This window comes from Chiloscyllium punctatum, chromosome 9 (assembly GCF_047496795.1).
Source record: "Chiloscyllium punctatum isolate Juve2018m chromosome 9, sChiPun1.3, whole genome shotgun sequence".
NCBI lineage: Eukaryota > Metazoa > Chordata > Chondrichthyes > Orectolobiformes > Hemiscylliidae > Chiloscyllium > Chiloscyllium punctatum.
In genome coordinates, this window is record NC_092747.1 from 28,764,820 (window position 1) to 28,783,566 (window position 18,747).

Here is an 18,747-nt window from a genome sequence, read left to right on the forward strand (position 1 = left end):
AAACCTTTGGCTTCGATCTTTATGTCATCATTACAATGTTGACAATGTCAGAAGATTGGAGGATGGCAGATGTTGCTCCCTTGTTAAAGATGGGGAGTCGGGGCAACCCTGGTAATTATAGGCCAGTGAGCCTTATTTCAATTGTGGGTAAAGTGCTGGAAAAGGTTATAAGAGATAGGATTTATAAACATTTGGAAAAGAATAATTTGATTAGGGATAGTGAACACTGTTTTGAGAAGGTTAGGTCATGCCTCACTAACCTTATTGAGTTCTTTGACAAGGTGACAAAACAGACAGATAAAGGTAAAGCAGTTGATGTGGTGTATGTGGATTTCAGTAAGGTGTTTGATAAGGTTCTACACAGTAGGCTATTGCACAAGATAAGGAGTTTCAGGATTGAAAGTGATTTAGTGATTTGGATCAGAAATGGGCTAGCTGAAAGAAGACAGAGTGGTCGTTGATGGGAAACGTTCATCCTGGAGCTCAGGTACCAGTGGTGTGCCGCAAGGATCTGTTTTGGGGCCGCTTCTGTTTGTCATTTTTACAAATAATATGGAGGTGGGCATGGCAGGATGGGTTAGTAAATTCGCAGATGACACTAAAGGTAGGCAGTTGTAGATAGTGCTGAAGGATGTTGTGGGTTATGGAGGGTCATAGATAAGATGCAGAGCTGGGCTGAGAAGTAGCGAATGGAGTTTAATGCGGAAAAGTTTGAGGTAGTTCACTTTGGAAGAAGTAATAGGATTACACAACACTGTGCTAATGATAAGATTGTTGGCAGTGTAGATGAACAGAGAGACATGTAAATCCCTGAAAGTTGCCACCCAGGTTGATAGCATTGTTAAAAAGACATATGGTATGTTGGCGATTATTGGTAGGGGGATCGCGTTTCAGTGTCACAAGGTCATGCTTCGGCTGTACAAGACACTGGTAAGGCCACACCTGGAATATTGCGTGCAGTTCTGGTCACCACATTATATGAAGGATGTGGAAGCTTTGCAATGGGCTCAGAAGAGATTTACTAGGATGTTGCCTGGTATGGAAGGCAGGTCTTACGAGGAAAGGATGAGGGAACTGAGACTGTTTTCATTGGAGAGAAGGTTGAGAGGTGACTTGAGACATAAAATAATCAGAGGATTAGATAGGGTGGACAGTGAGAGCCTTTTTCCTCAGATGGTGAAGGCTGACACAAGGGGACGAAGCTTTAAATTGAAGGGTGATATAGATTTAGGACAGACATTAGGGGTAGTTGCTTTAATCAGACAGAAGTAGAGGTGTGAAACAGCCTGCCTGCAACAACAGTAGACTCGATGTTAAGGGCATTTAAACTAACATTGGACATACAAATGGATAATAATTGAACGGTATAGGTTAGATGGGCATCAAATTAATTTTGTAGCTCGGCACAACATTGAGGGCCAAAGGGCTTGTACTACACTGTAAATTTTTTTGTTCTACATGGGATCTTAATCAGATGGGCCAACGGGCTCAGGAATGACAAATGGAGTTTAATCTAGATAAACGCGAGGTGCTGCATTTTGGAAAAGCAAAGAGCTGGACTTATACACTTAATGGTAAGGTCCTAGGGAGTGTTGCTGAACAAAGATACCTCGGAGTGCAGGTTCATAGTTCCTTGAAAGTTGAGTCGCAGGTAGATAGGATAGTGAAGAAGGAGTTTGATATGCTTTCCTTTATTGGTCAGAGCATTAAGTACAGGTGTTGGAAGGTCATGATGGGCTGTACAGGACACTTGATTAGGCAACTTTTGGAATATTGCATGCAATTCTGATCTCTTTCCTATTGGAAGGATGCTGTGAAACTTGAAAGGATTCAGAAAAGATTTACAAGGATGTTGCCAGGGTTGGAGGATTTGAGCTATAGGAGAGGCTGAATAGGCTTGGGCTATTTTCCCTGTAGTGTCAGAGGTTGAGAAGTGACCTTATAGAGATTTATAAATTCATGAGGGGCATGGATAGGATAAATAGACAAAGTTTTGTTCCCTGGGGTGGGGGAGTCTAGAACGAGAGGGCATAGGTTTAGGGTGGGGGGAGAGAAATATCAAAGAGACCTAAGGGGCAACTTTTTCGTACAGAGGGTGGTGCTTGTATGGAATGAGCTGCCAGAGGGTGTGGGGGAGGCTGGTACAATTACAGGATTTAAAAGGCATCTGGATGGGTATATGAATAGGAAGGGTTTAGAGGAATACGGGCCAAGTGCTGGCAAATGTGACTTTATTAGGTTAGGATATCTGGTTGGCATGGACAAGTTGGACCGAAGGGTCTGTTTCCGTGCTGTACATCTCTATGTCTTTATGGCTATAAGTCACTTTCCCACCTTTTCCTCATAACCTTGATTCTCTTACAAAATAAAGATATGAGGTGCAAGAATGGGAGGACAAGTTAAAAACTAAAATACAGGGAGATCTTGTGATATCTGGCTGAGTAATCATTAATGTTAATATGTCTTTGTTCATCCCAGGCTAGAGACAGAGTCATAAAGACAGGCAGCATGGAAACACACCGTTCAGTCTAATCAGTCCATGATGGACATAATCCCAAACTAAACTACTCCCATTGCCTGCTCCTGGCCCATATCGCTCCAAACCTTTCCTATTCATGTACTTATCGAAATGACTTATAAATGCTAGAATTGTGTACACAGCCATCACTTCCTCAGGAAGTTCATTCCACACGCAAAACATGAGTAAAAAAATTTGGACATTATGTCTTTTTTAAGTCTTTCTCCTCTCACCTTAAAAATATGCCCCCTTGTCTTGAAATCCTTCATCCTTGGGATAAGACACCTACCATTAACCTTATCTATATCCTTCATGATTTTATAAACCTCTACAAAGGTCACTTCTCAACCTCCAACACTATAGTGAACAAAGTCCCAGCCTATTTAGCCTTTCTTTATAATGCAAACCTTCTATACTGACAACATCTTGGTAAATCTGTTCTGAACACACTCCAGCTTAATAATATCCTTTCTATAACTGGGCAACCAAAACTGGACTCCAGACAACACCTCAACAATATCCTATACAACCTCAACATGACTTCCCAACTCGTAAACTCAAAAGGACTGAACAATGAAGTCAAGCATGCTAAACGCCTTTTTAAACAACCTGTCTACATGTGACACAAACTTCAAAGAATCATGTATCTGAACCCCAAGGTCCCTCTGTTCTACAACATTACCCAAGGCCCTACCATTAATTGTATAAATCCTGCCACATTTGTTGTACCAAAATGGACTATCTCGCATTTATCTAGATTGAACTCAATCTGCAATTTATCTGCCCATTGACCCATTTGATCAAGATCCCTTTGTAATCTTAGAAAACCTTCTTCCCTATCTGCTATGCCATAAATTTTAGTGTTATCCACAAACTTAGAAACCATCCCTTCTATATTCTCATCCAAATCATTTGTACAAATGATAAACAAAAGAGTACAAGTAATGAATGCAAGGTACTAAATTGCCATTTCAAATGGTAAAAAAAAAGTTTGCACATGGATAATTGTGTGGGAAAAGTTGCATATTCTGCAGTTAGTGAAAAGACCTGTATTTATAAAATATTACACTGAACCTGTTTTTTAAAATCAATCCATTCAGAGATGTTATTATACACCTCTGAAGCAAGAGGGACTTGAAACCAATTCTCTTGTTCCAGAGGTAGGGACAGTATCACTGCACCACAAAAGGGTCCACAGACTTGTGTTTATACACTGCCCTTCACTAACTCAGGACACCTACCCTTTACAGCAAATGCTGTACTTCTGAAGTGTAGTCACTATTGTAGGAAATGGAACAGTCAATTTATGGAACAGTCAATTTGCACAGAGAGCATGCATAAATAGCTATGGAATAGTGGCTAGATAGTAGCTTCTGGTTTAGTGATGCTGGCTCAAGGATAAATATCAGTCAGGTGAGCAAGAAGAATTCTATTGTACCTCAGGATCTTTTACATGCAATTGTTATAGCAGACAAGGAACCTGTCTAAGATTGAATTCTGAACATGGTATCTTTTACAGTTTTCCTCTGTAGTTTCAGCCCAGTTTCACCCTGTGTACATTGTGGAAAGTGAAAGCGTGTACCCTAAATGCCAAAATTAAGCTGGGGGGAAAGTAAAGTAATGCTAAGTGGGACTTTGTTATTACTGTGAAAATAAAGGAGGGAATGAGAACAGATAATGATTGTCACAATGATTGATTATTTGCAGCTCCATGCATTCCCAAGAATTTTTTTACTTTATACTTTACAAACAAAAATAATGAACCTTATAGATTCAGAAAAGCAAACAACAAACATTAATAAGGGTAATCACGATTACTTTCAGTCATCCAAGAATAAATGTATTGTGCACCATCCTTCTGTCATTTAATCTGTCCTATCTCACATCTAGTTCATTCTACCCTCCTCACCTCCCCTGCAACTACACTTTTTAAATGCCATTTTATGACTTTATTCAGTTTTAAAACTAGATGCTGCCTGAATTATGGAATATTTTCAGAATTTTCCATTTTTATTTCAGATTTCCAGTATCTGAGTTTAGTTTTTTAACATACCTCAATCATTCTGATGACATCACGTGGGCCCAGTAAATCGGGATCCAATTTAATGTGGGCTTTGCTGGTAGCAAGGGCCACTGACACGTACAAAATGCCATTAATTCTCATTAATTTTGATTCAATATTGTGAACGCATGAGGCACAAGTCATTCCTGTAATCTAAAAAAATTGAATTATGTTGCAAAAAAGAAACATCTTCGTATGAGAAAGACAATACTAACTCTAACTAAAAAAAACTATTGTGGCCTCATTAAGACAGACAGCATATGCATTACTTATTTTCATTATTTAGAGTTAATATAGATCAACAAATGTCATTTATATTACTATTTACAGACGAAATTTTACTCCTGTACAGAGTTTGAGCTCTCTTGCATCTCACTCAAGAGGTCTGCTGAAGCAGACAATAAGTCACTTCAGATGATCAATTGAAACTAATTACAAAGGTGCAGCAATATAAATACATAAGTTTTTTCTAAAGCATTTTGTTTCATACAAGGGTTACTATTCTCAACTGTCAAACATCATGAATATTTTAGTACTAATCCAACTGACTCCCTTTAATTGTACAAGACAATAAAATCCCATGACTAATCACAATGACGAGCAACTGCAACACTGGTTTTAAAACCAAAAAGCAAGTTGGAATCTAGCCCAGTTTTTCATCCCATAAAATTTACATATCAGTTTCTGAGAATACATACCTGCCGGGACAAAGCTTCAGGAACTGATATTATCAAGCATGGGAAAACTGCACAAATGTTCCTATCTCTGCAGGGGGAAAGGAACAGTATCCCAAGATACATAGATTAGATTAGATTAGATTAGATTCCCTACAGTGTGGAAACAGGCCCTTTGGCCCAACAAGTTCACACTGACCCTCCGAAGAGTGACCCAACCAAACCCATTTCCCTCTGACTAATGCACCTGACGCTACAGGCAATTTAGCATGGCCAATTCACCTGACCTGCACATCTTTGGATTGTGGGAGGAAACCAGAGCACCCGGAGGAAACCCACACAGACACGGGAGAATGTGCAAACTCCACACAGACAGTCTCCCGAAGCTAGAATCGAACCTCGGACCCTGGTGCTGTAAGGCAGCAGTGTTAATCACTGAGCCACCGTGCCACCCCAAATGTGATGCCAAGAATATGATCCTGTGGAAGGACAAGGGTGAACAGCAGCAATTGACTACAATCAATGCAGAATCCCTTTGCTAAGCATCAGGACAGAAATATTTGCCCGTGTTGCTATTATCAGGCTGTGGATCCTGGCTGAATAGTTCTCCTTCAAGTCCTAGTGTGGTTTCAGAATTGGACGATCAACAATTAACATTATTTCCTCAGTCTGGCAGCTTCAGGATAAATGATCTGAACAAAGTTGACCAACATGTATTGCCTTCATCGAGCACAGCAAGGCATTTAATCATGTGAGCAAAGGTAGTCTATCGACGGTGCTGCAGAAAATTGACTGTCCACCAAAAATGTTCAATGTGATCTCCTCTTTCCACAATGACATAATGAACAATATCAACAACAATCAGGTAATATTCTAATGCTTTTGAGTCCCATACTGGGGCTATGTTCAGGTGCCAGCGCACTTTGGTATTTTTTTTTGCTGCTGCCATCAGACTTTCTACTGAGTGTATCTACTTAAATTCTAGAATTTAGGGAAAGCAGTTCAATGTTGCTTTACTGAGATCCAAGACAAAGATATGTCAAATTGTCATCAGACAGTTGCTATACTGGAGATGTCAAATTAACATTCTGTAATAAGAAACATCTCCAGCTGCAAACGGACAGATTAGCACATGCCTGTAAAGAGTTTAGTTTGACCATCAGCACTTAGAAGGCCGATGTCAAGTTCAGGATTTGCCACACCACCAGCTATCAGCACTTACAATGTGACGCTTGTGATTTTTGAGAACTATGCATATCTGGGTTCCACAATCTGTCACTTCACGCCTAATCAACAAACATATTACAAAATTTAGAGCTATTCAGTCCAAACTAAGTAGGAAAGTGTGGAACAACAGCGTCCTGACTGAAAAGACCAAAATGTGATTGAGTGAAATCTGCATCCTCAGCATTCTCTTCCATAACAATGAAACTTGAACCAAGTATGTTAAGCAGGAAAAAAGGCTGAGCAGATGCCACCTTCATTCCCTCAGAAATTATGTACAAAGTCACCAATTCAGAGGTTCCATAGCATGTTAGTTCAGTTATCACATGCTCATTGTTAAGCCAATGATGTCTGCATTTGCTTGGCTGTATTCATTACATGGATGATGACTATTTACCTAGAGTACTTCAGCAAAGTGAATGGACTACTGGTTCACAAACTTCTGAGTGACAGTACATCCATTAGAAGGACACCTGCAAGCAAAATATGAAGATGGGGTACATTGATATTGACAAGTGGCAGGGAGTCACTTGCGTCACTACGTTCTGGAGAGTGACGGGAAGGGCATTAAAAGAAGCGAGCAGAAACGAAAATCTGATGGATGAAAGGAAGGGCTCAGTGAAAACAGAGGCCTACAAATTCTGCATGTTTGCAATCCACCATATTCTTCTTAGAAAATATGGCAGGCACTGTCATGCCATTGTGAGACTCCTGAGTCACATTAAATACTTAATCACCACAGTACAAACTATCATCTTAAAAGATGGCAGGCTGACAGCATTGCTCAAACTAGTTTAAAATAATTACTGAACTCAGCAACATTATTAAATGTTGTCATGCTACGAAACACAAAAAACACTTACAAGAAGTTCTAACTTTCCAGCTGAAGTAACATTGTCTTCTATAACAGTAGCTCCAAAACCTAAATCTTTGATCAAGTCTGCGATGTCAGTGGGCTGGATGATGTTTGGATTATACTTGACTTCAGCTTTTCCTGCCATTAATGCTACTAGGACTGAATATATACCTAAAAGATACAATTTACATGGGAAACATTATTGTGAATTTTGTATTAATGCAGTTCAAGAATAAAAACAAGCTAAAATAAAGTCTGCCAAATTATTTACTATCAAACTTACACAAGACATATGTACAAAGTGTGGATTTCCAAATTGGAAGATCCACAATTAACATTATTTCCACAGTCTGGCAGCTTCAGGATAAATGACCTGAATAAAGCAGTCCCTCTTCCAAACTCCACCCACTCCACCCCCCAAACTCACTCAGTAACCATTCTTCTCAAATCTCTTTATCCCACACAAACCAGCCAGCCCCTCTTGTCTTTTGGTTGACTTGCTAATGTCTGTCTGTGAAGCAGAGAGTCACTACTCTACAGTTTTTTTTACATTCACAAGATATGAGTATTTACAAGATATGGACAATAAATATTTATTGCCCTTCCCTAGTTGCCCTTGAGAAGGTAGCTGTGTGTTGCGTCCTTGAACTGCTGCAATCCACCTGCTATGTATTGACCTACAACGTCATCACAGAATATTCCAGAATTTTGACCCAGCAACAGTGAAGGAATGGCAATATATTTCCAAGCCTGGATGGTGAGTTGCTTGGAGGGGAATTTGCAAGTGGTGCTGTTCCCATGTATCCGCTGCCCTTTTCCTTCTAGGTGGAAGTGATTATCTGTTTGGAAGATGCTATCTCAGGATCTTGGGTGAATTTCTACAGTGCTCCTTATGAATGGCATATACTATCGCTACTGAGCATCGATGGAGGAGGGAATGGACATTTGTGGATGTGGTGTCAATCAAGCAGGTTGCTTTGCCATGGATGATATCAAGCTTCTCGAGTGCTGTTGGAGCTGCACCTATCCGGGCAAGTGGGGAATACTCCAGCATACTCCTGACTTGTGCCTTGTAGATATGGACAGGCTTTGGGCAGTCAAGAAATGAGTTACTCATCAAAGTATTCTTAACATCTGAACTGCTCTTGTGGCCATTGTCTCAACTGGACTACACTCAGTCATAAATAATTACAGCATGGAAACAGACCCTTCGGTCCAACTCACCCATTCTGATCAGATATCCCAACCTACTCTAGTTCCTACTTGAAATTCTGGTCAACAGAATGTTGGTGAGGGATTCAGTGATTTAAAGAGTTTAAGAAAAAGTTGAAGGCATCTGTTTCATTGGTGAAGAGCTAAAACTTAATAAACTAGGAACCAAATTTCTGTTTAAGAGGGTCAATTCCTAACAGCAGAGTCAGATTATGCATTCTGAAGAGGAGTCACTGGACCCAAAATGTTAAATCTGATTTCTCTCCACAGATGCTGCCAGACATGCTGAGATTTTACAACAATTTCATTTTATCTAAAATTGTTTAATGTATCATATCTCCATGACACTGGACTCCTTTGGCTATAAATTCTGTGATTACGATCTTATTCTCCATAACCACCTGATGAAGGAGTGGCAGTCCGAAAGCTAGTGCTTCCAATTAAACCTGTTGGACTATAACCTGTTGTTGTGTGATTTATGACTTTGTCCACCCCAGTCCAACACCGGCACCTTCAAGTCATTTTTTTTATGATTTCAAGCACTGACATTTTTTGTGTGTAACTGCAGAGCAGCCTAAGGCAGTCTGCTAACTGGCATGGATTAGAAACAAAGAAACTCTATTGCTAATATCTGGGAGCAAATGATATCCATAAGACTTAACAGCACTACAGTACTCATCTTTTAGCTCAGCTACACAACCTCCTGGTTTGTCTTTCATTCCCGACACAGTCTCTGCCAGCATCAAGTCGGTGTACAAACATCCTAAGCTCACATCACAACTGCTGCTGAAAGTCTTTTCTGAAGTAAAATAGCACTTTGGGCTCACGATCCATCCAGTGACATTTGGTGGAAATGTCCTGTCAGAGCTTCCAGGCATGTCAGCTTCCGCTCCACAATACACACGGCTTCTGGAGAAGCTGGAGCTCAGGACCCCAAATGTGACCTCTGTGGCACCATTAGTCTCATGTCCAGTTTGCAAGCCCCTATTCTATTTAATGATTTAAATCGAACACATTTTCTACTTTAATCCTGATTTATCTCAGCAAGAATTCTTCTGTCTTGGTTGACTTTTTACTGCTCTTCTTGCTTTGCTCTTGGGCATAATAAATTTCTTACAGAGATTAAATAAATGGAATACAGCAAATTTTCACTCTAAATCCCATGAAGATTTTGCTAGCAACTGTCAGCATGGTGGTTGACAAGCACTGTTCCTTCACCACTAATGGAAAAATCCAGATAGTGGGTCAAAGAGTAGAACAATCCCTGTTCCAGTTCTACTTGGGCCCCATCTCGTATCACTTTCTCTGATATTTCAATGACATTATCAGCAGCACCATTAATGCTTCCTGATCAGCACTGGAAAAATTTAATTAGTCTTTCTGTTTCTATCCTTTTCTCACCTTCACTTAATCCATCTCAGATTCTTTCCTTCCTTGACATCTGTTTCCAAATCTCAGAATAGACAGTCCACCAATATCCACTACAAACTCAATGACTCCCACAGTTACCTTGCCTAACATTTTCTCACATCCTGCTTCCTGCAAGGACTCCATTCTATTCTCCCAGTTTCTCCATGTCATCTGTTCCAATGACCCAACTCTTCCACAAGGGTTCTTTCAACATGCCTTCGTTTTCTCTTAACAAATGAATTTCCCCAACACAGTTGACAATGCCCCAATTATGTCTGATCTATTTCCTGCAATTTGACCCTCACCACTCCTCCTATCTCCCAGAACAACAACAGAATTCCTCTTGTCCTTGCCTTCCACCCCACAAGTTTCCAGATTCAATTAATGATCCTCTGATATTTATATGACCTCAGCAGGATGCCACAACTAAACATACCTTCCCTTTCCCTTCTGTCAGCATTCTGTAGGGACCCTTTATTCCATTACACCCTTGTCCACTTCTCCATCACTTCCAACATGCCACATGGCAACTTCCCATGCAATGACTAACAATCTAACACTTGCACCTTTATCTCTTCCTACCCCACCATCCAAGATGCCAAACATAACTTTCAGGTGAAACGCTGATTTACATATACCTCTTCCAACCAAGTCCATTTAATTTGCTGTTCACAATGTAGTCTCCTCTACATTAGCAAGGTCAAACACAGATTATGTTGACATCTTTGTCAACAAGAATGACCCTGACCTTTCAATCATATACCATTTCAACACACCACCTTGCTGCATACCAATGTCTCTGTTCTAGGCCTGCAGTGTTCCAACAAAATCCAAAGCAAACTCGAGGCACCAGCAAATCACAGCCTTCTGGAATCAACAATTTAAGATCATGAACTATATCCTCCATTTTCATTACCCTAGATTTACTTCTCTTAAGACTACTGGTGAACCAGGTGAGTGTTTCAGACAATCAACAGTGGTAATATGGTGCTTTTGAACAGCTATTACTTCTAGATTTATTAACTGAGTTCAAATCTGCCACACTGGGACTTAAATTTTGAACATTAATCTAGAATTTGACAATATCAATCCAGTGACACTACCACTATACCATCACTATACCCTAAATTGCTTTGAAGTACATGCAGCAGCAGCAGCTAATTTGCCCAAAATCTAGCAAACACCAATAAAAAATAGGACCAGATAACCAGTTTGGTGATGTTGCTCAAGAGAGAATTTTTAATCAGATTGCTTGGAGAACACTGCTGCTCTTCTCAGAATAACATGAAAAGACATTGTGTGCAGACCTAAATCTTCAAACATCCTCTATTTAATATGTCATTCAAAAGATGCCACACCTGACAATGAAACACTTCTTCCTAGTTATTACCTAAGATTACTGAGTTGCATGCTGATACAGAACTGGAGTGCTGAAGTACTGGTTCAAAGTGACAGTGCAACCAATAATGCCAAGCACACCCCATACTGAGTATAAAGTACAATATGTAACATACACTGTGTTCTTTTTTTCAGTCTAGCATTTCCCCTTAGTGGCTAAAGTTGCAATAGCTATTTCAAACTGATTGGTATGAATCATTAAAATATTACTCACCTTCTTCTCTTTGAAGGTTACGTTCAATATTGGCAACACACGATGCACATGTCATACCAGTCACTTGTATGAAACACTTTCCTGTTGCTGATGATACTTCATTGTTTCGGTCTTTTGGGTTGGGTTCGGGAGGTAGAAACTCAACAACGTGATCAGTGGCAGGGAATACCTTTTTCTTCCTTACAGGACGTGCGTCTTCGATGGTATGAGTGGAATTCCTTGAGGATGCATTTGAAATGGCTGAAATGGAATCACTCATGCTACCAACATCTAGAAGTAGGAGGAAAATAAATGCTCCAAGTCAAATATTGTTTTTTTTCTCTCCCTTGAAAGCATTTTACAAGAAACAATTCATCCAAACTTTCAGGAACATGAAAACGCCATTGCAATTTTGTAAATAATCTTAAATAGAATTTTACCCTTGCCTTCTAGGCAGAGACACTACGGTCTACAAATAAGTGTGTAGTCACATTTTTATTCCATTTCTGCCAATTTCTGTTCATAAGGACACAACTTTGACAGAGGAACTGATGTCTCGTGCTCAAGCCTCATCCATAAATACTAATCAGGATCCTATAACAATATGACTCCAGGAGTATTTTAACTGATACCTAGTGATAAACCAATGATGGTTTCCAAAGGCTAAATTAGGTTTTCCTCAGTAGAAGAGATGAGGAGATCATCCAGAAAACTCAAAATAACTTTTCTTTATAGGGCCAACAGAAACACTTCTCATGAGGAAAATTCTGAACACCCCTCTTCTGAATTTCCCCTTTCCCTCCCAGGACATACTTTCAAAAATTTTTGAACAACAAGATAGTAGATAGCTTACCTTTACCAGATCAACAGTGCATTTGAATATTTCTAGGAGGGAGTTATTATTCCACAACACTTGTTAACAAAAACAATTTTACTGCCAATGAACTTTTTTCATGGCAGAGGCAGACAGATTCTTAACCAACATGAGAGTCAATGGTTTTGGGGTAGGTGGGAATGTGGAGTTGAGGTCACAACCACATCAGTTAAGATCTTATTGAATAGGACAAAAGGTCAGGCCTGACAAATCTGTTTGAGTTCTTTGAGGAGGTAATGAGCAAATTACACAAAGGAGAGCCAACAAATGTGATCTATTTGGATTTCCAGAAGGCCTTTGATGAAGTGCCATACAGGAGGCTGCTAAAGATGAGTCAATGGTGTTAGGGAAAGGCACTAGCATGGAGAAGGGATTAAGTGACTGGCAGAAGGTAGGGATTGGGGAATAAAGGGGTATTTTTCAGAATGGCAGCCAGTGATTAGGAGTGTTCCGCAGAGGTCAGTGTTGGGACCAAAACTATTCATGTTAGACATGAATGATCTTGATGAAAGAACTGACAGCATTATTACTAAGTTTGCAGATGTCACAAATATAGATGAAGCAACAGGTTGTGTTGGGGAAGCAGGAAGGTGGCAGAAAGACGTGGTAGTAGAGATGGAATACAATGTGGGAAAGTAGGAGGTTATATCGGTTGAAGGAAAATATAGGCATAAACTATTTTCTAGGGGAAAGTGAGGACTGCAGATGCTGGAGATCAGAGCTGAAAATGTGTTGCTGGAAAAGCGCAGCAGGTCAGGCAGCAACCAAGGAGAAGGAGAAATCGACGTTTCGGGCATGAGCCCTTCTTCAGGAAAGGCTTAACTAACCATTTAGATTATTTTCTAAATGGGAAAAGGCTTCAGAAATCCGAAGCATAAAGAGACTTGGGAATCCTAGTTCAGAATTCCCTTAAGGCTAACATGCAGGTTCAATGGCAAATGCAATGTTAGCATTTGTTTCAAGAGGGCTAGACTACAAAAGCAAGGATGTACTGCTGAGGCTGCATAAGACTCTGGTCAGACTGCATTTGGAATATTGAGAGTAATTTTAGATCTTGTATCTAAGGAAGGGGTGTGTTAATGTTTGATGGGCTCCAGATAAGGTTTACAAGAATGATTCTGGGGATGAAGGGCTAATCATAAGGGGTTGGGGACTCTGAATCTACTCGTTGGAATTCAGCATGAGGGAGGATCTTATTGAAACTCTCAGAATACAGACAGGCCTGGACAGTGCATATGGAGAAGATGTTTCCACGAGTAGGAGAGACGAGGACCCAGGATAGAGCCTCAACCCTTTCGAACAGAGATGAGGAGGAATTTCTTCAGTCAGAAGGTGGTTAACCTATACAACTCACTGCCACAGAGGACTGTGGGAGGCCAAGTCATGGAGTGCATTTAAGACAGAAATAGATAGGTTCTTGATTAGCGACAGGAACAAGGGTTACAAGGTAGGAGCAAGACATTGAGAACAGATCAACCATGATCAAACGGCCTGATTCTACTCCTATATCTTATGATAGGACAGGCTTGAGGGGCTGAATTACATAGAACATTACAGCACAGTACGACCCCCTCAGCCCTCGATGTTGCGCCGACCTGTGAAACTAATCTGAAGCCCATCTAACTGACACTATTCCGTTCTCATCCATTCAGCCCTACTACTTGAGTAAAGAAACTACATCTGACATCTGTCCTATATCTATCACCCCTCAATTTAAAGCAATGTCCACTCATGCTGGCCATCGCTATCTGTGGAAAAAGGCTCTCACTGTCCAACCTATCGAACCCTCCGATTGTCTTATATGTCTCAAGTTGCCTCTCAACCTTCTTTCTAACGAAAACAACCTCAAGTCCCTCAGCCTTTCCTCGTAAAACCTTCACTCCATACCAGGCAACATCCGAGCAAATCTCTTCCCTCTTGGGCAGCAAGGTGGCTCAGTGGTTAACACTGCAGCCTCATAGCACCAGGGACCTGGGTTCGATTCCCGCCTGGGGCGGTGGTCTGTGTGGAGTTTGCACATTCTCCCTGTGTCTGACTGGGTTTCCTCCCACAGTCCACACATATGCAGGTCAGGTGAACTGGTCATGCTATATTGCTCATAGTGTTAGGTGCATTAACCAGGGGTAAATATAGGGAAGGGGAATGGGTCCTGGAGAGTTACTCTTCGGAGGGTCAGTATGGACTTGTTGGGCCAAATGGCCTGTTTCCATACTGCAGGGAATTCTAATCTTAAAAAAAATTTCCAAAGCTTCCACATCCTTCCTATAATGAGGTGACCAGAACTGTACGCGATACTCCAAATGTGGCCGCACCCAGGAGTTTTGAACAGCTGCAGCATGATTCTGAAACTCAATTCCTCTACCAATAAAAACTAACGCACTGTTTGCCTTCTTAACAAACCTATCAACCTGGGTGGCTACTTTCAAGGTACTATGTACCTGGACACTCTCTGCTCATCTACACTACCAAGCATCTTACCATTAACCCAGTACTCTGCAATACTGTTATCATTCCAAAGTGAATCACCTCACACTTTTCTGCATTAAACTTCATTTGCCACGTCTCAGCCCAGCCCTGCAACTTACCTATGTCTCTCTGTAACCTACTATATCCATTAATCACTATCCACAACTCTACCAACCTTTGTGTCATCCACAAAATTCACTGACCCATCCTTTTATGCCCTCATCCAGGTCATTTACAAACAACAGTGAACCCAAAACAGATCCTTATAGTACCCACTAGTAACTGAATTCCAGGATGAATACTTCCCATTAACCACCACCCTCTGTCTTCTTTCAGCCAACCAACTTCTGATGCAAACCGCTAAATCAACCTCAATCCCATGCCTCCATATTTTGTGCAATAGCCTACCGTGGGGAACCATATCAAATGCCTAACTGAAATCCAGATACACCACATCAACCGCTTTACCCTCATCCATCTGTTGGGTCACCTTCTCAAAGAACTCAATACGGTCTGTTAGGCATGACCTACCCTTCACAAAATTGTGTTGACTATCCCTAATTGACAGCTTTAGATGATTATAAATCATATTTCTTATAACCCTTTCCAACATTTTACCCACAACCAAAGTAAGACTCACTGGTCTATAATTTCCAGGGTTGTGTCTACTACCCTTCTTGAATAAGGGAACAACATTTGCTATCCTCCAGTCTTCTGGCACTATTCTTGTAGACAATGACGACAAATATCAAAGCCAAACACACTGCAATCTCCTCCCTGGATTCCCAGAGAATCCTGGATAAACCCCATTGCTAATTGAATTGCTAACATTGCCTGTATCTCAGTATTCTCCTCGACCACATTGTCTCTTTCTAGTATGAATGCTGACAAAAAGTATTCATTTAGTGTTTCCCCATATCCTCCAACTCCACGCACATCATTCCACTACTACGCTTGATTGGCCCTAATCTTACTCTAGTCATTCTTTTATTGCTGATATAGCTATAGAAAGCCTAAGGGTTTTCTTCGATCCTATCCACCAATTACTTCTGATGTCCCCTGCTGCTGTTTCTTAACTCTCTCTAGGTCTTTCCTGGCGAAGTTGTAACTCTCAAGCACCCTAACTGAGCCATCACATCTCATCCTAACAGTTAAAAATCACACAACACCAGGTTATAGTCCAACAGGTTTAATTGGAAGCACACTAGCTTTCGGAGCGACGCTCCTTCATCAGGTGATTGTGGAGGGCTCAATTGTAACACAGAATTTATAGCAAAAATTTGCAGTGTGATGTAACTGAAATTATACATTGAAAAATTGATTGTCTGTTAAGCCTTTCACCTGTTAGAATACAGTGATAGTTTCGCTTCTTTCATGTGTAAATCACAAAACCCTTTTTTTTGTAAAGTTGCATTCTCGGGTTAGCTGTTAACAATGATGATAGCTAGACAATATGTTGAAGGTGTGCTTCCAATTAAACCTGTTGGACTATAACCTGGTGTTGTGTGATTTTTAAACTTTGTACACCCCAGTCCAACACCGGCATCTCCAAATCATCATCCTAACATAAGCCTTCTTCTTCCTCTTGACAAGAGATTCAACTTGCTTAGTAAATCATAGTTCCCACGCTCGACAACTTCTTCTCTGCCTGACCAGTACACACTTAAGGACACGCAGCAGGTAGACCTTGAATAAGCTCCTCATTTCAATTGTGCCCATTCCCTGTAGTTTCCATCCCCAGTCTATGCATCCCAATCTTGTCAAATCGCATTGTAATAGCCTTTCACGCAGCTATAACTCTTACACTGTAGTATATACCTATCCCTTTCCATCACTACAGTAAACATAATCGAATTTAGGTCACTACCAAAGTGCTCATCTATTTCCAAATCTAATACCTGGCCGGGTTCATTACCCAGTTCCAAATCTAATGTGGCCTCGCCCCTTGCTGGCCTGTCTACATATAGTGTCAGGAAACCCTCCTGCACACATTGGACAAAAACTGACCCATCTAAAGTACTTGAACTATAGTATTCCCAGCCAATATTTGGAAAGTCACTGTCCTTGACTAACAGTGCCACACCACCCTTTTTTACCATTTTCTCTGGTCTTACTGAAACATCTAAATCCCGGAACCTGCAATAACTATTCCTGCCTCTGCTCTACCCATGTCGCTGAAATGGCCACAACATCGAAATCCTAGATACCAACCCATGCTGCAAGTTCACCCACCTTATTCCTGATGCTCTTGGCACTGAAGTGGACATACTTCTTGCCTGCCGATACCTTCTTGTGATTTTGAAATCTTAGTTCTGACTTCACTCCTCTCATCCTCCCATATACATGAACTACAACTTTGGTTCCCACCCCCCTGCTGAATTAATTTAAACCCACCCGAAGAGCATTAGCAAATACCCGCCTCAGGATATTGGTACCCCTTTGGTTCAGGTGAAGACCATCCTGTTTGTAGAGGTCCAACCTACCCCAGAAAGAGCCCCAATTATCCAGGAATCCAAAACCCTCCCTCCTGCATCATCCATGTAGCCACATGTTCAACTCCTCTCTCTCCCTGTTCCTCACTTTGCTAGCACATGGCACGGGCAACAAACCAGAGACAACTCTGTTTGTTCTAGCTCTAAGCATCCAGCCTAGCTCCCTGAATCTCCGCTTTAAATCTCCATCTCTTTTCCTATCTATGTCTTTGGTGCCTATGTGGACCATTACTTGGGGCTGCTCTCCCACCCTCTCAAAGATCCCAAAAACACGATCAGAGACATCACAAACCCTGGCACCTGGGAGGCAACATACCAAATGTCAGTCTCTCTCATTCCCACAGAGCCTCTTATCTGTCCCCCTAATTACGGAGTCCCCAATGACTAATGCTCTGCTCCTCTTTCCCGTTCCCTTCTGAGCAACACAGACAGACTCTGTGCCAGAGACCTGTGCCCCATTGCTTACCCCTGGTAAGTCATCCCACCCAACAGTATCCAAAACAGATTACTTGTTGAGGGGAACAGCCACAAGGGGTCCCTGCACTGCCTGCCAGTTCTATTTCTGTCCCCTGACGGTAACTCATTTACCTTCTTCTTTTACCAGAGGTGTGATTACCACCTTGTAACTCCTCTCAATAACGCCCTCCACGTCCCGAACGATCCGAAGTTCATCCAGCTCCAGATCCCGAACGTGGTTTTCGAGGAGCTGGAGTTGGGTGCAGTTCGCACAGATATAGTCAGCAGGGACACTACTGATGACCCTTATCTCCCACATTCTGGAGGAGGAACATTCAGCTGCCCTAACCTCCATTCCCAATATTCTAAATTCCCAACAAGACTACTGAAAAACTAAAACAAAACAGTACCATCACCTTACCAATTGGCACACAGAGCCTTTTTTGGTTTTGGTTAGAGGAGGAAGTTTACCTCCACCCAATGTTTGTATTCAGTTATTGCCAAGACAGTTTGTCAAAGCTTTTTGCCTTGCACCCATCAGGACTATTCACAAGAATACCTTGACCAATCAAAGTCAACCTGCCTGGTTTAGAATTTAAACAAAGTCTGGATGTTATTGGCAATAATCAGTAATTGGGACATTCTCCATGGCAATGCCTCTGTCAATCTCAGTACACTTGCCAACTGTGCTCTCATGAAACACAAATGTTGGTTCCCCTCAAGTTCTTGCACATTGTCCTGAATGCAAGCTGTAAAGCTTCAGCAATATGTGTCTTTATTTAGCAGTATTCATTCTGTACACACCCCATTTGGATGAGATAAGACAGGTTTTTGAAAAGCAACAATCTCTGGCCTTAGGATCTGCGAAGCAAGTGGAATGCAAAATACAACTAAAGTTAGGAAATTTATTAA

At 41.1% G+C, this 18,747-nt stretch overlaps 1 protein-coding gene across 4 annotated transcripts in view; it reads right to left on the reverse strand.

Annotated features, from left to right (window-relative positions):
• The window catches only part of atp7b (ATPase copper transporting beta), a 111,610-nt gene that overhangs the window by 71,053 nt on the left and 21,810 nt on the right, over window positions 1-18,747 (reverse strand). For all 4 annotated transcript variants that reach the window (XM_072577121.1, XM_072577122.1, XM_072577120.1 and 1 more), the window contains 3 exons: window positions 11,569-11,838; window positions 7,342-7,505; window positions 4,572-4,733 (listed from right to left, as the gene is read on the reverse strand). In XM_072577121.1, the coding sequence (XP_072433222.1) occupies window positions 4,572-4,733; window positions 7,342-7,505; window positions 11,569-11,838 (596 nt within the window). The remainder of the gene's footprint in view (window positions 1-4,571; window positions 4,734-7,341; window positions 7,506-11,568; window positions 11,839-18,747) is intronic.